Source organism: Aquarana catesbeiana, linkage group LG09 (assembly GCF_042186555.1).
Source record: "Aquarana catesbeiana isolate 2022-GZ linkage group LG09, ASM4218655v1, whole genome shotgun sequence".
Taxonomy (NCBI): Eukaryota; Metazoa; Chordata; class Amphibia; order Anura; family Ranidae; genus Aquarana; species Aquarana catesbeiana.
Genome location: NC_133332.1, coordinates 222313831 through 222337761, shown reverse-complemented (window position 1 = coordinate 222337761; position 23931 = coordinate 222313831). Strand labels below are relative to the sequence as shown.

The window sequence follows — 23931 nt, the reverse complement described above, 5'->3', positions numbered from 1 at the left end:
ATGAGTTTTTAGCAGGCGTATGCTAGATTGCGGTACATATGGTCTTTTTTTTTTTTTGTACTGAGGCTGCTTATACAGTATTTTCTACAGTAACATCTGGAATTAATTGACAATTCTGTTAACTTCTCCTTTATTCTATCTAGACTAGTTCACAGATTAGCCACATGGAGGAGCCCTCCTTTATTTTTCTACTATGGGCATCTCAATTTAAATGTTGCTGCTTGACTTTTCTCCTTTTACACCGCTTCAGTTCATCCAGTCAAAGAACGCTTTGCATTCATTCAGGGACTCTGAATGCCTCAGCTTGAGCAGCCAACCTCCTGTGGTCAGCATGCATAACCCCAGCCACTCGGCACAGGACCTGGAAGCATGTGGAGAACACTGGAGCAAGTGTCAACTATGTAAAAATATACCATACCTGGAATTCATCTTTAAATTGGTGGATTTGACAGCTCTTGTTCAAGTTCTATCACTGCCCTTGGTTGTTTTTGCCGACAGCATGTCATAAAGTCTTTCCTTTTGTTGAGTGACTTCATTATAAAATTTGCTAATCCTTATAAAAAAAAATGCCTCTTCTCCTTGTGACTTAACCTTTTCAAACCATGACCAATTAGTCAGATTTTCTTTAAAAACTACAGCCCTCCAGCTCTCGCTTGGATCTCATGTCAGTCCACATGCATGGCCACTTTGGTTATGGTGCTGGACAGTGGAACTCTTGTACCTTTTTGGATTGATTCTAGATTGTTTTTTTTGTTTGTCTTATAGAGCACTACTGGTGGCAAAAGCACTCTTCTGCTCAAGGAAAAAAGCCTATGGTGCAGACTGCAGTCTTTTCTTTCTCAGACCAGCCCTCTTTGGCTATCCAGGGTGGGGAGATGTGAATTACATTTTTACAGATTATTACACATCTTGCATCTTCAATGCTTGGGTTCAGGATATGGTTTCTGAGCGTTTCAAACTGGAATTTCGCTCTCTATCTCTCCCTCGATTTTGACTTCCATCCTTTGTGTCAGCGCACACTTTAACAGATCCTATTCAAACCATTTCAGGTCTTTTGTTCCCAAGTGTCATTGTCCCAGTTCTTGAGGCAATACAGGTTCTTGTGTTTTTTTTCGAAGCTATTCGCCATTCCCATACTTAAAGGGTCAATCTGCCCTATCTTGGACCCCAAAATTTTGTCTTTGTTGTGGTCCAGAAATGATGGCGGGAATCCACCAGGTCTGTCTTTGCCTCCCTGCACCAGGGAGACTTTCTGGTTTGTGTGTACATCAAGGTTGCATACCTACATGACCCATCTTTTCTGTTGCATCGGTGTTTCCTTTGCTTTAAAGGAGAAGTATGGCCAAAGCTCTTTTGGCCATACTTCTCCTGTGGGTCACAGGAGTGCACATAGTTCTGCCCTCCTTTTGACCCAGATTCAGCTGACAGTGGGCTAAAGTCCACTGTTTGCTGACCTCAAAAAGCCAGTTCAGGCTCTGCACTGATCCCAATGATAATGTTATGATCCACCTGGATGCCTGGCCTGCAGCTAGCTTAGCCTCTCAGCATGCTGCTGAAAGCCCGAGCCAGCCACTCCTACCCCGTCTCCACAGTCCGGCGCTCCAGTGCATGCTGGAGGGGCAGAGCAGAGAGCAGTGACCGTCAGTCAGACTGCTCCATTCTTGGTGTAGAGCCAGTGGGGGACAGTTAGAGCATCGGATCGATGCTGCAGCCATCTAGGTGAGGACGAATGTTTGGGTTTTTTTATTCCCACTCTTTTAATGTGTGGCCCCTACACTACCATTTTTTTTTTTTTTTTTTTTTTTGGTGCCTTTCATCTGCACCTTGGGGCTTCACCAAGTAGCTGGCCCCAGTTTTAGCCCTTCTACAATCTTGTGACATCCCAATCATGGAATACTAGACTACCTCCTGTTAAGGTAACAGTCAGCGTGTGCCCTTTTAAGCAACATGGGTTTCAATGTCCAGATTTTACAGCAGTTTGGATGGATCCTAACCCTTCAGAGTTTGGTGTTGGAACTGAATCCTCATTTGACCTGAGCGAAGTCCAGGACAGGGCCGGATTAACATAGGGGCTATTGAAGCTGCAGCTCCAGGCCCCTTACATTAAGATAGGCCCATTTGCCAAAAAGAAAAAAAAACGATCGACTTTGAGGTTCGTGGCTCGGTGACCAGGGGTCACTTGGGTAGCTGAAGACCTACCCCACCACTGGTCAAAATTTGAGGCTCCTATCATCTATGGTTCCGGAGATACGGGGCGCCTGTCAGAAGCTACCTAAAGAGCGGCCAGTTTCAATACAAGCTGGCACACTCTGCAGCAGACTGAGAGGATGAGCTCGCAGTGCCTCTGACTTCTTGTCAGAGGCACTGAGCTCAATGGACAGCTTGGAGCCTGCAGAGTTTGACAGGCAGCACCGCCTGTCAAGCTCGCCTATTGATTTCAATGGGGCCACTCTGCAACTGCAGCAGCATAGTCCAGCAATGAAAAAAAAAAAAAAAAAAGGCGTGGCAGTAGCACCTCATGAATGCCTGTCAGCTGCTGCTATAACACTTGTTGAAAAGCAATCCACCACAGATCACTTTTCAGAGGGTAGTAAGCATTACCGAAAATGTGAAAGAAACTTGAAACACATCATCTATTTCACACTCCCCACCAACCAAGTCACTCCCCAGCCACTTCCCATGTTAGCCACCTCCCAGTTACTCCCCCCACCTGCTAATTGATATCCCTCCATGACCACCTCACACCCCCTGCTGACAGACCTATCTCCCCAGCCTGTCCCAACACCCCCTCTCACCTGCTGACCTGTGGTTGGGGGGAATCACTCCCGCAGTGTTATTGTGTTCAGCCAGTGGGGAGCCTTCGCTACCCACAGAATACAATGATCAGTGTTGCTAACTATAGCTGGCAGCACTGATTGTTTAGGGAAAAACCTGACAGGCTGGTTGTACTCAAGTCGATTAATAAATTGACTTGTGTACAACCAGCTAGCACATACATGGCTGGTCTCTGCTTAATTGGCTTAATTTCAATCCATGTATGGCCCGCTTAACCACTACGCAGTCCCTAAACATCCTTCCACAACCCTTTAAATTTTCCCTTCCCAGATTCCTTCATCCTCCTCACCTGTACATAGTGCCTGCTGTCATACCCTCCACACTCCTCTCCTGTACATACTGTCCACTGTCATACCCTCCACACTCTTCTCCTATACATAGTGCCCCTTGTCATACCCCCCACAATCCTCTTCTGTACATACTGCCCACTGTCATACACTCCTCTCCTGTACATAGTGCCCACTGTCATACCCTCCACACTCCTCTCCTGTACATACTTCTCATTGTCATACCCTCCACACTCCTCTCCTATACATAGTGCCCCCTGTTATACCTCCCATAATCCTCTCCTGTACATAGTCCCCGCTGTCATACCTGCCACAATCCTCTCCTGTACATACTGCACACTGTCTTATCCTCCACACTCCTCTCCTGTACATACTGCACACTGTCTTATCCTCCACACTCCTCTCCTGTACATACTGCACACTGTCTTATCCTCCACACTCCTCTCCTGTACATACTGCTCACTGTCATACCCTCCACACTCCTCTACTATACATAGTGCCCCCTGTCCTACCCCCCACAATCCTCTCTTGTACATACTGCCCACTGTCATACAATTCTCCTCCTGTACATACTGCCTCCATAATACCTTCCACACTCCTCTCCTGTACATACTGCCAACTGTCATTTGCTCCACACTCCTCTCCTGTACATACTGCCCCCATCATACCCTCCACACTCCTCACCTGTGCATATCGCCCACTGTCATACCCTCCACACTCCTCTCCTGTACATAGTGCCCACTGTTATACCATCCATACTCCTCCCCTATGCCTCTCACCCACAAAAACAGTTCTTTAAAATTATATCAAATATTCTCAATGTTTCCAGCTCTAGAATGGGTACACTTTTGTTCAACTAAAGGAAATCTTCTCAGTCCTCATATTTGTTCTGCCCATTATTAGTACTCATTTAATTTTGTGATTACTACTGTGATGTATGAATGAACATAGAGGATGTCAGCTACTCTAAATATACCACTGGTAAAAAAAAAAAGTGTCCCTGAAAATATTTTTGAAATGTTGGCAACTATGCACCTGGTCACTGCCCAAGGGCCACCGGATAAGTAGGGGGCTCCATGAGAAGCTCCTGGGATCCTGTGATATTAAAGCGGTAGTATCATTACTACTTTTTAGAGGCCCTGACGTAGGTTATGCCATAATGTACAAGTATGCACAGCATATTAGCACATTACAGTACACTTACCTGTCAGACTGAGCCCTCCAGCACTGCGCTGTGATCAATCCGGCAGGTCCCGGGCGCTTCCATCGTCACCTGGTCTTCCTTCCAGGTTCTCTGCCTTCGGTCACTTGCCTTGGCTGGGCTGCATTGCTGTCACTCCCACACATGCCCATGCGCATCCTCTCTCATCCCCCCTCTCTCATCCCCTCTCTCTCCCCTCTCTCTCTCCTCTCTCTCTCCTCTCTCTCTCCTCTCTCTCTCCTCTCTCTCTCCTCTCTCTCTCCTCTCTCTCTCCTCTCTCTCCCTCTTCTCTCTCTTCTCTCTCTCTCTCTCTCTCTCTCTCTCTCTCTCTCTCTCTCTCTCTCTCTCTCTCTTTCTCTCTCTCTCTCTCTCTTTCTCTCTCTCTCATCCTCCCTCTCTCTATTTAATTTGTTATAACAAAAAATTGTTTGTTTATTTTTTTTATAGAAAGCCCTACCAAAATCATCAGCACCAAGCCCATGATATTCTTAATCTGGTCCTGGTCCAGGACTAAACCAAAAGAGAAATTTCCAATTCTCTGATCTCATCAGTTTGGAGCTCTCCAGTCTAGGAGTCTTCTACCTTTCCCTTTTTTGTATAGGAGTCTTTGACCTGATGGCAGGACCATTTGCTCAGTTTCACTCCAAATCTCTTTTACACAACATTTTGTCGGAGGACAAGTCAGCCAAGTCATAGAGACCACTTTGTTTGGCACTGAGAAGCGGTTTGCACCTGGCCTGGTGTTCAGTAATCTGACTCTGAAATTGGAAGCCCCCCTTCCATCTTCTGGATGATCCTCATGACAAATGCCAGCCTGTCGGGCAGGGAAGGTGACCTTTGCATCCTACCAATGCAGAAGACTTGGTCATCAGAGGAGCCTTGTTTTCTTGATCAACAGCCTGAAACCTGTGCTGGTTTGGCTGTCTCTGCAGGGTCGCACCATCTTTTTTTCATGTCCTCTCATTCCATAAGGATTCAGTGAGACAAGGCCATGGTGGTGGCATTCACCAACCATCAAGGAGGAACCAGTCATGTCGCATGCAGCAAGAGAAGTAGTTAGGATCCTGTCCTGGGCAGAACTTCATATTTTCACCTTTTCCTCTATGTACATGTGAGGCATAGAGAGTTCTCAGGCAAACTTTCTCAACCAACAGTGTCTGGACCCAGGGAAGTAGTTCCTATACCCAGAGGTGTTCCAGAACCTGTATTGGGGTAGAAGATGCTGGATGTGGACCTCTTTGCCTCCAGGTTCAACAAAGACTGGACAGGTTTGACTCCAGGTACAAGGATAGCAGAAGCAGTGGGTGCTCTGGTGGCTTCATGGGATCAATGTACATTGAACAATGCCTTTCCTTCCATGAATCTCCTTCCATGAATCTTCTACCTCATCTACTTTGCAGGACCGAGGTGGACTCCGGATTGGCCCAGGTGCATGTGGTACACTGACTTTGTAGGAATCCTGGCAGATGCTCTGTGGCCCTGCCAGATCATCAGGGTCTTCTATCCAAGGGCTGATTTGCCTTCCTGCTTCACTGTTGCTGGAATGGCTGTAGAAGGTCAGATTTTGTGATAGAGGCATTTCTGATTCCTACGATACTACCATATGAATACCATAGTTGCCAATATTGCAAAAAAAATATGTGGGACACTTTTTTTGGCTGTAGGCGGAGCCGTACAATAATTAGGGGGCAGGGCATTTGTTTGTAGGCGTGGCTTCACAAAAATACAAGTGCAGCAAAAAATGGGCATGGCTTACGTGAAATAGTGGGCATGGCTTAAATGGGCGTGGCTCAAGAGGGTGTGGTTAGTCTGAGATGAATGAGAGGGGGAGAGGGAAAGGGGGAGAGGGGAATGACGGGACAGCAGCCCCAGATCCTACACTATAAAAATATGTGTATTCTAGAAAGTTTAACAATCAGCAGATAAAGATACTCCAAACATCTGGTGTTAACGCTTCAATTATCCCGGCACCATCATTGTTATGGTGTCAGGATGATTGAAGCACATTATTTCTATTATTACATTGTAATATAAAATTAAATCATTCAACTCACCATAATGCCGAATCAGTGGGATCCCTGAGCGTGTCACTAGCCACGTCGCCTGCCACCAGCAGAGTCTGTTCTTGCATCAGGTGCCCCCGGCAGAGTCTGTCCTTGCATCAGGTGCCCCAGCAGAGTCAGTATAGACCCCCCTCCATCAGTGCAGACCCCCCCCTCTATTAGTGCAGCCCCCCCTCAGTGCAGACCCTCCCCTTGTCCAGGTGCGGCCAGTGTCGCGTTCTGCCGAGAAAGTTCCCCTCGACAAGTAAGGACTCCCTGTACTGCGCAGGCGCTGCGCCTGCGCAGTACGAGCTGGCGGAAAGAGCCAAGCTAGGGAACTTTTCGGCAAGACACGGTGGCGCCGTGTGTTCAGTGGAGAGGGGAAGCGGCTAAAGAAGCCGATTCATTGGCTGCATGGATCGAGCCCCCTTCCTCTCTCCACTGAGCACTAGGGGGAAGATCGAGCGGCAGCGCCGGCCGCCATTTTGCTGGAGCCAGCTGCTCTAAAAATAAAAAAAAAAACAACATTCCCGATTTTCCTGATGGAAATCCCGATTCGGGACAGCCTCCAATCGGGACGAGGGTCCCAAAATCGGGATTGTCCCGGGAAAATCAGGACTGTTGGCAACTATGCAAGACTACTTCCTGTAAGAATTGCCATTGCACTTAGAAGGCACATTTCTTGTATGAGTCTCAGAGCTTGAAGCCGAGGTGTTTCTCTGTTGTACACATGCTCACCTTCCTACTATTGGGTCTAGTTTAGCGACTTGGCTGTCAGCACTTTAAAGGGCCAGTTTTCTGCCCTGTCCCTATCAACACCCTGTTGGTTTTCTCTCCTCTCCTTGATTTAAACATTCTGACAGGGAGTCTCCCATGTAGCTTACCCTATTCATTCCTCCGTGACTTTTTGAGATCTGAATTTGGTGTCTTTTGTGCTTCAGTTACTACCATTTGAACCCATTTGGGTTCACTACTTTTCTCAAGGTGGTGTTTCTTTTTGTAGCAATCAACTCTGTGAGTTGAGTGTCTGAACTTGGTGGACTTACCTGCAAGAAGTTGGACTGCTTTTGGATGTCCAGAATGTTTGACTTCCCGAAGAATAATAATAGTATTTTTGTGCTCACCATAAAATCCTTTTCTTGGGGTTGGGGTCCATTGAGGGACACAGAGGGGTTTCTCTGTTTGATTGTGCTCTTGGTACTGCGTTGGTACAAAACCGAAGCATGCTGGCAGAGGTTATTCTGGGGGCTGGCCTAGGTTTATTTTTTTTTATTTTTTTTTTTAAAGGGTAAGTAGCAGTATCACCTGAAAGTTGAAAATCTGTGTCCTTTGGATGATTATTCAGACACCTGCTTTTAGCTTTCTCAAAACAAGTGTCCATATTGGAAAATTTCACCACCTGATCCTGTGACAAGTGTAAAATGTTGAAATTCAAATCACTTTCTGACAATGGCCATCAAAGCAAACAGAGAAGGTGAATGTCCCCAGCGGCGACATGGATGCCTATTAAAACCTGACCTGAGGTTCTAACGCTTTCCTACTTAATTTAAATACTAAAAAAAAAAAAAAAAAGTTTCCTTTTAGATACACTTCATTGTATTGCTGCACAGTGATGCTGTGTTAACCATTCCTTTGCATTTAGTCCAGGTCTATCAATCAGCAGGAACTGGACGAATTTCAATCTGTGTGTACCCCTCTTTGTTCTACAGAAGTCAGTCTAACGATCCGCTTCTGCTGAACTGGTCTGCTGAAAATCCAGCATTCGATCAGCCGCTGCAGCTTGCTGATCAGTGTATTCTGACTGGGGGGTGTCCCTGCTGTCAGAATACAATAGCGCAGTGGGGGAGATTCCTGCTTTCACATCGCTTGTGTGGCTGCAGGAAACTGAATTTATTTTTTTTTTTTTGTTTAACCCACTGGTTGAACCAAAAAAACTTGTATGCCTAGCTTTAGACTTACAGAAAACAATGCGATTGATTGTGTTGTCCTCTGTTCTTATCAGCCTTTCAGGAGGACACATCCATCCATCTGGATTTAACAGATGTACAGCACCAAGGGGGAATCTTCAGTATAAACCTATATTTGAAATACTCTCATAAAAATGCAAAGCAAGCATGTAACAAATGTGAATGCCATATCAAAAATCATTTTCAAATAACTTTGCAGTAAAATGTGTACTGTCTCAATACTATTGTTGATTTGGTGAAATGCGTAAGCCTTGCACAGTAAAGTTCCAAAAAAGATGGATCACCTGGTCTTTTTCTGCTGTCACTCGGTTTCAAAAGTGATGCATCCCATTTCAGAAAGCCCCATGCCTCATAAGTAATATTTTCCCAGTTTCCAGTTTAGAATCTAACTCTGGACATAAGATCAAATAATACATTTTTGGTTGTTCTCTCTAAAGCTAATGCAGAATATAGTGCTTATTTTATCTAGGGCAGTGATGGCGAACCTTGGCACTCCAGATGTTTTGGAACTACATTTCCCATGAAGCTCAACTACATTGCAGAGTGCATGAGCATCATGGGACATGTAGTTCCAAAACCTCTGGGGTGCCGAGGTTCGCCATCACTGGTCTTAGGGGGTGATCTAAAACCATATTACTTATCCTACGCCACAGTCCCTCAGTCTGCCTTTCTGCCAGTTTGAATTGTAACAACTGGTGCCCTGAAGTCGCTCTTCTTTCTGGCCTCTGACTGGTCTTGCTGCCGTGCCTCTTGCCGACATCATCGCATACAGTGCAGGACCATCACTAGTCTTGCATTGTACATGATAAAGTAGTAGTGCCCTCCCACATTCTCGTGCTGGAGAGCGGAGGAAAGGACAGCTGGGTCCCTCTGGACTGTGGGTTGAAGTATGTAATCCTCTGTTCAAGACCGTCCCCCGGTCAAACAAGCACTATGTTCCTTACCTAGTGAGGGGGCATTATATTTGTTTAAACTAGTGCAAGTCCTGCAGATAATGTTTTTTTTTTTCTCCTGACCTGCTTTTAGTTTGCCTCTCCGCTTCTGGGTGAATGTGATCAAAAATCCGCAGTTTGTCTTTGACATTCACAAGAACAGCATCACAGACGCCTGCCTCTCTGTGGTGGCTCAGACTTTCATGGACTCTTGTTCCACCTCTGAACACCGACTCGGGAAGGACTCGCCAAGTAACAAATTGCTCTACGCCAAGGACATCCCTAACTACAAGACTTGGGTGGAGAGGTGAGTGCTTGGATTCGTCACTTTCAGCTGTTTTTTTTTTTTCCATCCTCACATGGGAGGACATGCAGGAAGATACCATGGAATTAGTTCACTTCATTATAAACCAATCTTAAAAAAAAAAAGGCTGTCATTTTGTTAATTGTCTGCCTGAAAATACTAGTTTGCTTGGCTATCCTGCTGTCTGTCCCACTTGCTTTAATGCTTTGAATCAGTTACCCAGAACAAGCAGGTAGATAAGGCCTTCTCTTGGGACTTTCTCTGGCCATCCTCATCTGAATGTAAGTTCGGAGTTTGTAACTTAGAAAGCATTAGTGTCAGTGGGTGAGCTAGGTGGAAAGTGTTTTCAAGTCAGCAATGATAGCCCTAGATTTTTTTCTCATTTATTAATTACAAGTACTTGTATAGCACCAACAATTAACACATCACTTTATATATACAGTATAGATTACATTCACATCAGTCCGTGCCCTCAAGGAGCTTACCATGTAAGGTCCCTAACTCACATTCATACATACTAGGGACAATTTAGACGGGAGCCAGTTAACCTTCCAGCATGTTTTTGGAGTGTGGGAGGAAACCGGAGTACCCGGAGGAAACCCATGCAGGCACAGGGAGAACATGCAAACTCCAGGCAGGCAGTGCCATGGTTGGGTTTTGAATCTGCAAGATGTTTTTTTTTTTTATTTCCAGATTATGTTAACTGTTACATTGTAGATAAATATGCATGAAAGCTTTGCGTTAAAATGGTAGTATTGAGGCAGCCAGGCATGGTATGTTAAAGCTGAGTGGTGTGGATGTATTACTAAAGCTATTACTTCACTTAAATAAACGGCACGCAGCCTTAACCACATGACGTCTGGCTGCCAAGAGCATTTTGGGAGTTTACAGAGAGTTTGTTGTGTTTATACAGAGCCTGCCTGGCAGACTTGCAGTGAGATCAGGAAATCAGCAATGTACAACCACTGTGCAGCACTACAAAGCAGAAAGCATAGCCTGCTCAGCATCACATGTGGGCATTACCTAGAGCAGTCTGCTCAGTTATACCCACTCCTCCAAACTGACATCCATCCATCACGGCTTTTTGATATTTACAAAACTTACAAGAGCCAGATCACTGCTTGCACTAGGGCTGACGGCTCTTGAAAGGGGTAGTGAGGCAGGGGGTTGTATTGTTTTCAGGAAGCCATTTACACACCCTGTCAACCCATCCCACCAGCAGCCATGATCTGCCTTCATTGCATAGAATAGCACAGAGCCCAGATTACATTTTAGTTTTTAAATGCTCTGTATGTTTCTTTAGACTATCTTACCTTTTTTTGTCCTGTCTATCCCTTTTAGATTTGTTTTGAAATGGATGTTGCATGTCTTTAGTCTCTGATAGCTGTCTTTGGCATTACATTTACTCAATATTATATGCAGCCCTTTGAGATGTAAGGGGGTTGCATTTGAGGCACCTTTTTATCAAGTAATTTGACCACCACTGTGCCTGTGTAATACCTGGAGACAAAGGAGGAACTCTGTGTTCTAATATTGGCTATGCTTCAGGGTGTCCTACTGTGAGTTAGAGCTGCGTGATTAATCGTCAAGAATCGTTATCACGATCTTGCTAAAGTGTTTCACAATTCTTTCTATGCAAAGAATTCTCTCTGCTCTTCTGAAGCCACAGCCCTCAAAACGAAGAGAAAAACCAGGCAGTCTGCCAAGAAACAAAACATTCTTTATCAGTTGAACTTGAGTATAAACATTGTAACAATTTGTCAAAGGAATAGACTTCCTGTGTAAGTGAAAAAAGTTTAACCACTTAAACACTAAACCTTTTTGTGACATTTGTTGGTTTCAAGTTAAAAATCATTTTTGTTTTGCTAGAAAATTACTTAGAACCCCTAAATATATATATAAATATATATATATATATATGTATATATATATATATATATATATAATATAATAAATATATAATAAATATATATATAATATATTTTTAGTGGACACCCTAGAGAATAAAATGGTGGTTGTTGCAATATTTTATGTCACACTGTATTTGCGCAGCGGTCTTTCAAATGCAATTTTTTGGAAAAAATTACTTTAATGAATTAAAAAAAAAATCTAACCAGTAAAGTTAGCCCATTTTTAAATTTTTTTTTTTGTATAATGTGAAAGATTTTACAGCGCGAGAATCGTGAGAGAATCGTGATGTTTTTACTCTAAGCAAAAAAATCGTGATTCTCATTTTGGCCAGAATCGTGCAGCTCTACTGTGAGTAGATCACTTCTCTAAAGTCTCCCAATCTCTCCTATACAGATATTATAGGGACATCAGCAAGATGGCTGCAATCAGCGACCAGGACATGGATGCCTATCTTGTTGAGCAATCTCGACTCCATGCAAATGAGTTCAACTCCCTGAGTGCTCTCAGCGAGCTCTTCTTCTATGTCAACAAATATCGAGAGGAGGTAAGAACATGGTGTGGTGCTGGCAAGAGACATGGCTGGTGCTACCAGTGATCTTTTTGTATACTTTGTGTTTAGTGCTTAGAAATGAAATGTTAAAATTGTGTATAACTTCTCTTTAATTAAAATTAAAGAATATATATATATAAATTTAAAAAATGCCCAAAAGCCAATATAGTTTCTTTTTAAAGGGAATGTGCAGTGCATGCAATCTTAATATTTCTTTTCTGTGCAAAAATTCCTCCTGCTTGCAGAACCCAAACTGAAATTTACACACGCAGCTAAATTAGTCACAGGTGTAGCAAATCCCCCTTTCCTACCTTCAGAGGGCTCTGACTTTAGAAAGTCCATATAGAGGTAATCTATTATAGTGATGGTTCTGTAAGTATGTGTTGGGGGCAGAGGGAAGCAAGCTGCACACTACCTGGAGGTATTTGCCCATTAGAATGGGCTGAGATTTGGCCATAACGGCAAGGCTTCGGGGGGCTGGTCCAGGTATGTGCAGACACCTCTAGATCATTTTAAATTGTTTTGAATGTGTGGGAAACACAACTGCATTTTACCACCTAGTGACAGTGAAAAGTAGCCGTATGTTCTTCTCAGTATCAATTGCTGGAGGATGGAATAACCAGCTCCATATGTTCTACTATTTCTATAATAACTCCCTTTTCCTTGCAGATCCTCACTGCTTTGGATCGAGATTCTTATTGCCGAAAACACAAACTGCGCCAGAAGATGGAACAAGTTATCAACATGGTCTCAAGTAATAGCTGAACCTTGTGAACCCCTTCTCTGTCCCTTATCCCCTCAACCTCAACTCCCCAGGACCCCAAGATGAGCCAGAAACTGATAGGTAGCGGCCCACTTGGAGGCCAACATGACTAGAAGGGTGACGGGCAATGTGCAAAGCTATGGCACTGCCACAGAGACTCCACAGAGCCACCGACGGGACCTGTGTGACCAGCGCCTGAATCCTTTATCCGGGTTAGCAGCCGATCTTCACCAGCCATGGCACCGTGTGCCCCATGGCATGCCCACTCATTCTTCTTCTATGACCGTGTGACAAGGTGCCCGTGTTCCAGTGCCTTGTGCTTGGGAGAGCAGAGCCTTGACTGCACACCTTTGGTGTAATATTGTGCTGACCACTAGGCGAGGTCGGTGTGCACACCATTCACTCTCTCTCTGCAAAACTTCTCGAGGGGGTCCGCGTCCTCACCCACCTTCTCCGCCCCTCTCGTCACTAGACTGCCTGGACTCTCTGGCCAATCAGGAGCTTGCACACAGTGAGGACGTCAATGTTTTTTGGTATCGTGAAGCCATATGACTCAGAGGGACACCTCCCCCCCCTCCCCACCCCCCTTCCCAATGTTTGTTACCCACTAATAATCTCAGTGCACTATTGTTCCCCAAATCTCCTTGCTGCTCCTCTCCTGTGTTTTAAGTGCACCCCCAAGACTTTGTGGAGAGACGATGGAGTTATTTCATATCTGTGACGTGAAAATCGAGGGGTTCCCCAGATTTTAGGTATCGTAGGTAGGCGGGGACTCCCTTTTATGTTAATGAGATTTTGTGCCATGCGGTATCAGTGGTATTTTTTTTTTTTTTTTTTCATTTTTTTTGTGGGAAGATGGCAGATGTGAGTGGGCGTGCAGTTTACCCTCATCTCACCCTCTCCCATACCCACCCCCACCCCCACACCACCCCCACTGCTTTTTGTCCAATGCTCCCTCTAAGTCACGTTCTGTGGAAAGATGGAGGTCAGAAAACAGGTCAAAGCAGGGTCTTGAAATGCCATTGGGTTCCCTGCCTTGTAAATATTTAACTTGTCCTGATTTAACCCTTGTTTTTCCATAGAGCGACACTTACAGGGTTTGCAGACTGTCACTGGCCTCGGTTGTGTTGTGTACAGCTGTGTATCAGGGCACATTTGGGTTAAGTCCATTCCAGGCCCTGGTTACTATATCATGCATTTTTTATATTTAATTTTATTTATTTAACTTATTCCTGTTTTATCCTCCACTGCAGAATGTGGACAGTGTTTTTATATAGATGCCATGCTTGGCGGAGAGATATGCGTGTGTGTGCGTCCTCTGTAGTTGTTTGAATGTTCAGTTTTATCCCTCTTCCTAGGTTCACCACCCAGGTCACACCTAACACTTGGGGGTGTCACGAAGCAATCAGTCTTGACTTCGTGCCCCCAAACTTTCCTGCAGTTGAAATTCTTGCTGACGTGAAGTCAGTGTGGATTTAGTTTTGAAAAAGAGTGGTGCATGGCAAAACAGTGTGCAATTAAATGAACCAAAATTTCTGTCAGCCGACAGGTTCTATTGTGTCCTCTCTAAAAAAAAAAAAAAAGCACCATATTCATATAAAGGATTCTCCTGATTAGGTCTAAGATATGCACCTGTTTGTGGTGAAACCTAATATATTTTAACATAGGTGCTCAAGTGTTGCCTTTTGGGTTTTGAGACCCAGAAACTGCAATTACAAAATGAAAGAAAAATATTGCGGAAGGTTTATAAGTCTTAGTCTTGGGTTTGTCTCTGACCTGCCCTGCACCAGTCTTTTCCCCTACTGTGTTGTGACGGTGGCAGAGTGGTGCTGCTATTGTGGGTCTGTTTGTAGAGTGTTGTATGTGACCTTCTCCAGATGACACCCAAAGCACAGGGGAGATCCATCAGGATCATCTGAGCCAGCTACAGTAATGTGTACCACCCCAAAGGGGGAGGAGCTCCTTGCTGGTTTCCTAATGGGGACACAAACCAAAGCATATATTAGAAGCAATAACAAAGCACCAGGAAACTGCAAGTCTGCATTACATTTCTTGGTTCAACACAAAGTAGCAGAGCCCCTATTTCATATGCCCATCTCCTCCCCTGTTCCCACCATGCAGGTGCAGTATTGGTACAGGTCCTGACGCCCAAGAACTTGGGCCTGTTTCATTTATCCCTGTGCTAAAACCCACCCTGATAACAGAACTTGTGTTACTGTTTTGAATACTTGACCGCCCTCATGACTGTGCATGGTTTATTTGGCCCTCCCTGATTTCTGCTTGTTAAATGATTTTCTATTTTTGGTCAAATACTTGTTTGCATCCCTTGTCTAACTTGTCCTTAACTGAACTTCCTCAATAACCATCACCATGGTGGACTCTTATATTGGTGGCCTGCCACGTGACTGAACTTTCATATCCACACTAGACACTTAAAGTATATGTAAACCCTCCCATTGTTAAAAACCCATTCAGTTTAAAATAGAAATGAAAGGCAAAATATTTGTGCATATGTATAAAAATAAATTCCTTTTTACCACGTTTTTTTTTTTTTTAATTATTATAAGTGATCACATACCCTCTGTTCCCAGGTGCAGAAGGACCTTAGAGAGCTGGGGGGGGGGGGGGGGAAGCAGCAGCACATTGGTCTTTCCAGTGAATGGCTGTGCAGAGGGGGTGTGTCAGCACCATCTGATCATTGAAAGCGAGCAGGTTGAGTTCTCAGCATAGCTAGAAAACTGACCACACCTAGTGTGGTCAGTTTTTAATAGTAAATCAAAGAGACTGGCAGGAACACCAGGAATTTTACTTAAAGGAAGCAATACAAAGAGAACAGGATAATTTTTCATACATGTACATGGTACAGCAGACGCATATCGGGAACATGAAATTCCTGCTTGACATATTCTTTAACTGTGCCATCATATCCAGGGGCTGGCACATGACTGGCCCCTCATGAGGGTCCAGGCAAATGCATTGATCTATTTGGCACTTGACTACACCCTCATATTCACACATGAACCAGTATCAGTGTTTGGCACTTAGCTAGACCTCTATCAGTATGTCTGGTTCTTGACTATTATCTGTGACTAATATGCCATCCCCTTTTCTATATCCTGCAGTTGACTGGACCATCATCTTTGTCACATCTTATTATCCATTACTTGACCAGGTACCTTAGTCTGTGCTCAGCAGGGAAGTATATCCAGCACACTATTCCCTTCACACAAGGAAGGCTAAGTCCGGGATGTGAGGCCCCATCATGTCCTTTCTAGTTCCCCTTCCACAACACATAACTTACTCTTTCCATACTTAACCAACCTCCCCTCTGTGTCAGGTACCTGCTGCCCTGATGTCCAGCCCAGGTACATAAATGCCTGACCCCCTGTGCTGGGTTTTTATAACTGCCAATGTTCTTTATTGCCAAACTGGAAACATTCCATGTTAGCTTGTGTGTATGTGTGTATTTGTGTGCCCCTGTCTCATGATACCTCACACGTAAAGGGTTCAATGTGACAGTGTGTAAATAAGGAGAAACCTATAAGATATATATATATATTTTGTAAGTCCGTGCCACTGTCCTGTATCCCCCCCCCTTCCCCCCATCCTCATCATACGTAACCCCTTCACTACACCAGTACTTGACTGCTGGAGGCAGCGTCCACCACCCTCTGCGTACTTACCAGCGTCTAAGGGGTTCAACTCTCCACCGTGAATGAAGGGATTTTGGTGCCTTAGAAACATTCTCCACCCCATGGGATCTGATACAGAGGTGACACCATGACACGTGCAGGGTCCACAGTATTTATCAGCACTTTATGTCTCCGGTGGCAGCGGATCTGATACTGTGAGCATGGCCTTTTTATTTCATGATGTTCTTTTTTTGCAAAATAAAGGAATTCAAACTCCAACCTGCCTTGTGTTTGGTTTGTAAGCAGTGGATCTCAATTAATGGTCAGCAGAGAAGTAAATCTGACTTGTATTGCAGTTACCAGTCATGTGCCTATCCACTTTGGTTACGTGTTGTTATACTCTCTAGATTTGTATGTAGACACTCTTCCTACCTGTAGTTGTACCCTCAGTGGAATCGCCAACAGAACTGGCATTACTTCTGGTGGTGATGGCACCACCAATGGCCAAAGCAGAGCCATTGCTAATATTCACAACTGGATTGTCAGTGTTGACCACTCATCCCTTTATAGTAAACCTGTCTACAGGTAGTTTTCCAAGTTTAAGTTAAGAAGTATGCGCTGAACACATTGGGGTTGATTTACTAAAACTGGAGAGTTCCAAATTTGGTGCAGCTGTGCATGGTAGCCAATCGGCTTCTAACGTTAGCTTATTCAATTAAGCTTTGACCAAAAAAACCTGGAAGCTGATTGGTTTCTATGCAGAACTGCACCAGAGTGGCAATACTAATAAAAACTTGCAAGCTTCAGGGGAGCTCCTAAAAATACAGTGAGGTAGGCGTAGGCACCTCTGGGCCTTTTGCCATTTGTTTTTCTTTTCTTTTTTTTGTCACTTGCATAGATATATCCTATTATCCAAGTGACAGCTACACTTCATTTATTGTCCCTTATATTGAACCAGTCCAGTAGTACCTAAACACAGACAAGACTCTAAAGGAATCTAATTACCCATAGAAATAAGGAACAAATTGAACACATTGAGTATCAATGTATGGAAAAGATCACTATGTAGAATTTAAATTTAAAGTATGTCTACTGATTGATATATCTACAGTACGGGAAAGGGGCAACATTTTCCATGGGTTATAAGAATGTACCTTCAAGTGATTGGACACTGGCAAGCTTTTGAGGACATGCCGCCCCAGGACCCCTATAAACCTACCCTACTCTGTGAATCCTCAGTTTTGTGCTAGTGTCTGAAGGTGATGGACCACTTCTCCTTTGTGAATGTTCTTCAAATTCTTCAATAAACACCTTACTGCCTTATATTGTGTACACAGAAGCAGTACATCTGAATCTTTGCAACCTCTGTAAAACCTTAAGAGCTATACCCAGACCTCACACTGTGGGGACGGCATGTAATGTTTGCTTTGGACACTAGATCCTACATGGGTGCTTACCTTGGCACTTGGTGCAATGCAGTGGCAGCTGCAGGGTGTTTTACAGGTCCAGGGCCATGAATTATTGTTATGGAACCCAATCCCTGATGGACCCTTCGGAGGAATGACAGATGGACTTTATTTACGGTTCATGAACAGATAAATAGTGCAGTCTGTGACGATTGGGTCACACATCTGTGACTGATCCTGATGTTTGTTATAAACAACATCTCACTGTACCTATTGAAGATGTTCCTTCTTTCAAACATTCTGCATATAGGAAGTTTGAGATGTTTCTAAAGGCTCTTTGCTCTTGCAGGCCCAGCCTTTATCTTATGGCGGCATGAATCTAATTATGTATGGTACAATTGGTAGTAGTTTGCCAATAGACCACGGGGAGGAGCTCTCTTAGCACGATGGAGCTCCTGTCTGGACTAGATTCTTGTTTGCCCCCTATTTGGTGATTTAAATACACTGCTCAAAAAAATTAAAGGAACACTTTAAAAACACATCAGATCTCAATGGGGAAAAATATCATGCTGGATATCTATACTGATATGGACTGGGTAATGTGTTGGGAACAAAAGGTTGCTATATCGTTTGGAAATGAAAATCATCAAACTACAGAGGGCAGAATTCAAAGATGCCCCAAAAATCAAAGTGAAAAAATGATGCAGCAGGCTAGTCCATTTTGTTGAAATTTCATTGCAGCAACTCAAAATGGTACTCAGTAGTTTGCATGGCCCCCCCCATGTGTTTGTATGCATGCCTGACAACATCGGGACATGCTCCTAATGAGACGGATGGTGTCCTGGGGTATTTCCTCCCAGATCTGGACCAGAGCATCACTGAGCTCCTGAACAGACCGAGGTGCAACCTGGTAGCAGCGGATGGACCGAAACATAATGTCCCAGAGGTGTTCTATTGGATTTAGGTCAAGCATGCGCAGGGGCTATTCAGTAGTATTAATGCCTTCATCCTCCAGGAACTGGCTGCATACTCCCGCCACATGAGGCCGGGCATTGTCCTGCACCAGGAGGAACCCAGGAGCCACTGCACCAACGTAGGGTCTGACAATGTGTCCAAGGATTTCATCCTGATACCTAATGGCAGTCAGGGTGCCATTGTCTAGCCTATAGAAGTCTGTGCATCCCTCCATGGATATGCCTCCCCAGACCATCACTGACCCACCACCAAACCGGTCATGCTGGATGATGTTACAGACCCTTTTACGTCTGTCACATTATTATTATTATTATTCAGGATTTATATAGCGCCAACAGTTTACGCAGCGCTTTACAATATAAAAGGGAGACAATACAGTTATAATACAATACAATAGGATTAAGAGGGCCCTGCTCAGAAGAGCTTACAATCTAACATGTGCTCAGGGTGAACCTGCTCTCATCTGTGAAAAGCACAGGGCGCCAGTGGCAGACCTGCCAATTCTGGTGTTCAATGGCAATTGCCAATCAAGCTCCACAGTGCCGGGCAGTGAGCACAGGGTCTAGTAGAGGACGTTGGGCCCTCAGACCACCCTCATGAAGTCTGTTTTGGATTGTTTGGTCAGATACAATCACACCAGTGGCCTGCTAGAGGTAATTTTGTAGGGCTCTGGCAGTGCTCATCCTGTTCCTCCTTGCACAAAGGAGCAGATACTGGTCTCGATGGGTTAAGGATCTTCTACAGCACTGTCCAGCTCTCCTAGACTAACTGCCTGTCTCCTGGAATCTCCTCCATTCTCCTGAGACTGTGCTGGGAGACACAGAAAACCTCCTGGCAATAGCATGTATTGACGTTCCATCCTGGAGGAGTTGGACTACCTGTGCAACCTCTATAGTGTCCAGGTATTCGCCTCCTGCTACCTGTAGTGACCCTAGCTAAATGCAATACTAGTGAAAAACAGTCAGAAAAGATGAGCAGGGGGGAAAATGCCAGTGGCTTCCACCCGTAAAACCATTCCTGTTTTGGAGGTCATCTCATTTTTGCCCATCTAGTGCACTTGTTAATTTCATTAACACCAAAGCAGCTGAAACTAATTAACACTCCCTCTGCTACTTAACTGACCAGATCAATACCCCAGGAGTTTAATTGACTTGATGCTATGCTCTGATTAGAAAGTGTTCCTTTTAATTTTTTTGAGCTGTGTATATAAATAAGGGTCAATATGGCAGCCTTCACTGAACATGTTGAGTTTGGGGTTAAAAATGGTCTGATTTGGGGGGGGACTTACTAGTATGACTAGTTTTTGGTTATAAGAGACTATTTCTCTTCATGGAAAACCTATTTTGAGTACCCCTACCAGATTCTTTACCCCTGCATCCACCTGCAGGTTCTTGATCTTTAACTTTTTGCCAACATACGTTATTTTTAGCTGTGTTGGTTGATTTATCAGTCATATTTCTATACTTGCAGGATCTTTAACCACTTGACAACCAGCAACATACTGGTACGTCACAGACCTTTAAGTGGTTATACTGGATCATCCCGGTACCATTTTTTTTAGAGCCTGACTGTCTACAGTCTCCGTGGTCCAGATCTCCCAGAAATAGAGGCTGCCAAAAGGAAGCATAGAAACCGATAGTGCAGACCTCGAATATATATTTTTATTTGAAACACTTGAAAATACACTTACATGTAAAAGGATTATAATGGGAAAATCGTACAGAAGTCACATCAGATCTGATTTTCCAACATGGTGTTCTAGCCTCTGCCCAGCGTGATGTCACTCCGCACGCTGCACCAGTCACGGCTTTCTCAAAGACACAAGTAAGCTATCGGCATCAGGCACTATATGCAGTCCGGTGATTTCACATTGATGCTCTATTGGAAGAAACTGGGCAGGTTTATTTTGAGATTGCACAAAGATTGTATGGTGTATAGGACTTTTACACTGAATAATTCAAATTATGAATGCTACAGTGAGGGAAAAAGTATCATCTCCTGCTGATTTTGTACGTTTGCCCACTGACCAATGATCAGTATATAATTTTAGGTAGTAATTTTGGTAGGTTTATTTTAACAGTGAGAGACAGAATAACAACAAAAGAAATCCAGAAGACCGCATTTCAAAAAGTTTTAAATTGATTTGCATTTTAATGCGTGAAATAAGTATTTGACCCCTTCTCAAAACATGACTTAGTACATGGCAAAACCTTTGTTGGAAATCAGAGGTCAGACCTTTTTTTTTAAGTAGTTGGCCACCGGGTTTGCACATGTCAGGATGGATTTTGTCCCACTCATCTTTGCAGATCCTCTCAATCTTTAAGGTTTTGAGGCTGACATTGGTAACTCGAACCTTCAGCTCCCTCCATATATTTTCTTTGGGATTAAGGTCTGGAGACTGGCTAGGCCACTCCAGGACCTTAATGTGCTATTTCTTGAGCCACTCCTTTGTTGCCTTGGCCGTGTGTTTTGGGTCATTGTCATGCTGGAATACCCATCCACGACCCGTTTTCAATGCCCTGACTGAGGGAAGGAGGTTCTCACCCAAGATTTGACGGTACATGGCCCCGTCCATTGTCCCTTTTGATGCGGTGAAGTTGTCCTGTCCCCTTTAGCAAAAGCCCACCCCCAAAGCATAATGTTTCCACCTCCATGTTTGACAGTGGGGATGGTGTTCTTGGGGTCATAGTCAACATTCCTCCTCCTCAAAACACGGTGAGTTGAGTTGATGCCAAAGAGATAAATTTTGATCTCATCTGACCACAACACTTTCAGTTCTCCTCTGAATTATTCAGATGTTCATTAGCAAACTTCAGACGGGCCTTTATGTGTGTTTTCTTGAGCAGGGGGACCTTGCGGGCACTGCAGCATTTCAGTCCTTCACGGCATAGTGTGTTACCAATTGTTTTCTTTGTGACTATGGTCCCAGCTGCCTTGAGATCATTGACAAGACTTTCCCGTGTAGTTCTGGGCTGATTCCTCACCGTTCTCAAAATGATTGAAACTCCATGAGGTGAGATCTTGCATGGAGCCCCAGACCAAAGGAGATTGACAGTTATTTGTGTTTCTTCCATTCACGAATAATCGCACCAACTGTTGTCACGCTCTCACTTGACGATGGTCTTGTAGCCCATTCCAGCCTTGTGTAGGTCTACAATCTTGTCTCTGACATCCTTGGACAGCTCTTTGGTCTTGGCCATGGTGGAGAGATTGGAATCTGTTTGCTTCTGTGGCCAGGTGTCTTTTATAAAGGTAACAAGCTGAGATTAGGAGCACTACCTTTAAGAGAGTGCTCCTAATCTCAGCTCGTTACCTGTATAGAAGACACCTGGGAGTCAGAAATCTTGCTGATAGGGGATCAAATACTTATTTCACTCATTAAAATGCAAATTTATACAAATGCGTTTTTCTAGATATTTTGTGTTATTCTGTCTCACTGTTAAAATAAACCTGCTATTAAAATGATAGACTGATCATTTCTTTGTCAGTGGGCAAACGTACAAAATCGGCAGGGGCTCAAATACTTTTTTCCCTCACTGTATAACTATATATATATATATATATATATATATATATATATATATATATATATATATATATATATATTCTCACAAAATACATCCCTCACATTTTTGTAAATATTTTATTCTATCTTTTCATGTGACAACACTAAAGAAATTACACTTTGCTACAATGTAGTGAGTGTACAGCTTGTATAACAGTCTAAATTTGCTGTCCCCTCAAAAAAAACTCAACACACAGCCATTAATGTCTAAACCACTGGCAACAAAAGTGAGTACACCCCTAAGGGAAATGTCCAAATTGGGTCCAATTAGCCATTTTCCCTCCCTGGTGTCATGTGACTCATTAGTGTTACAAGGTCTCAGGTGTGCATGGGGAGCAGGTGTGTTAAATTTGGTGTTATCGCTCTCACTCTTACTGGTCACTGGAAGTTCAACATGGCACCTCATGGCAAAGAACTCTGAGCATCTGAAAAAAAATTTTTTTTGCTCTACATTAAGATGGCCTAGGCTATAAGAAGATTGACAAGACCCTGAAACTGAGCTGCAGCACAGTGGCCAAGACCATACAGCAGTTTAACAGGACATGTTGCACTCAGAACAGGCCTTGCCATGGTCGCCCAAAGAATTTGAGTGCACGTGCTCAGCGTCATATCCAGAGGTTGCCTTTGGGAAATGGACATATGAGTGCTGCCATTTCTGCAGAGGTTGAAGGGGTGGGGGTTCAGCCTGTCAGTGCTCAGACCTAACACCCCACACTGCATCAAATTGGTCTGCATGGCTGTTGTCCCAGAAGGAAGCCTCTTCCAAAGATGTTGCACAAGAAAGCCCACAAACAGTTTGCTGAAGACAAACAGATTACTGGAACCATGTCCTGAGGTCTGATGAGACCAAGATGAACTTATTTGGTTCAGATGGTGTCAAGCGTGTGTGGTGGCAACCAGGGGAGGAGTACAAAGACAAGTGTGTCTTGCCTACAGTCAAGCATGGTGGTGGGAGTGTCATAGTCTGGGGCTGCATGAGTGCTGCCAGCGCTGGGGAGCTACAGTTTGAGGGAACCATGAATGCCAACATGTACAGTGACATACTGAAGCAGAGCATGATCCCCTCCCTTCAGAGACTGGGCCGCAGGGCAGTATTCCAACATAATGACCCTAAACACACCTCCAAGATGACCACTGCCTTGCTAAAGAAGCTGACGGTAAAGGTGATGGACTGGCCAAGCATGTCTCCAGACCTAAACCCTATTGAGCATCTGTGGGGCATCCTCAAATGGAAGGCGGAGGAGTGCAAGGTCTCTAACATCCACCAGCTCTGTGATGTTGTTATGGAAGAGCGGAAGAGGACTCCAGTGGCAACCTGTGAAACTCTGGTGAATGCCCTGCCCAAGAGAGTTAAGACAGTGCTGGAAAATAATGGTGGCCACACAAAATATTGACGCTTTGGGGCCAATTTGCACATTTTCACTTAATGGTGTACTCACTTTTGTTGCCAGCGGTTTAGACATTAATGGCTGTGCGTTAGTTTGAAGGGACAGCAAATTTACACTGTTATACAAGCTGAACACTCCATACTTTACATTGTAGCAAAGTGTAATTTTGTCAA

The 23931-nt window shown here is 44.1% G+C and overlaps 1 protein-coding gene across 2 annotated transcripts in view; it reads left to right on the top strand.

The window, feature by feature from the left end:
• Positions 1–16703, top strand: part of PLXNA3 (plexin A3) — a 233310-nt gene extending 216607 nt beyond the window's left edge. For both annotated transcript variants that reach the window (XM_073599797.1, XM_073599798.1), the window contains exons 30-32: positions 9359–9571; positions 11873–12023; positions 12699–16703. In XM_073599797.1, the coding sequence (XP_073455898.1) occupies positions 9359–9571; positions 11873–12023; positions 12699–12794 (460 nt within the window). In that variant the 3' untranslated portion in view covers positions 12795–16703. The remainder of the gene's footprint in view (positions 1–9358; positions 9572–11872; positions 12024–12698) is intronic.
• Positions 16704–23931: the final 7228 nt, after the last annotated feature.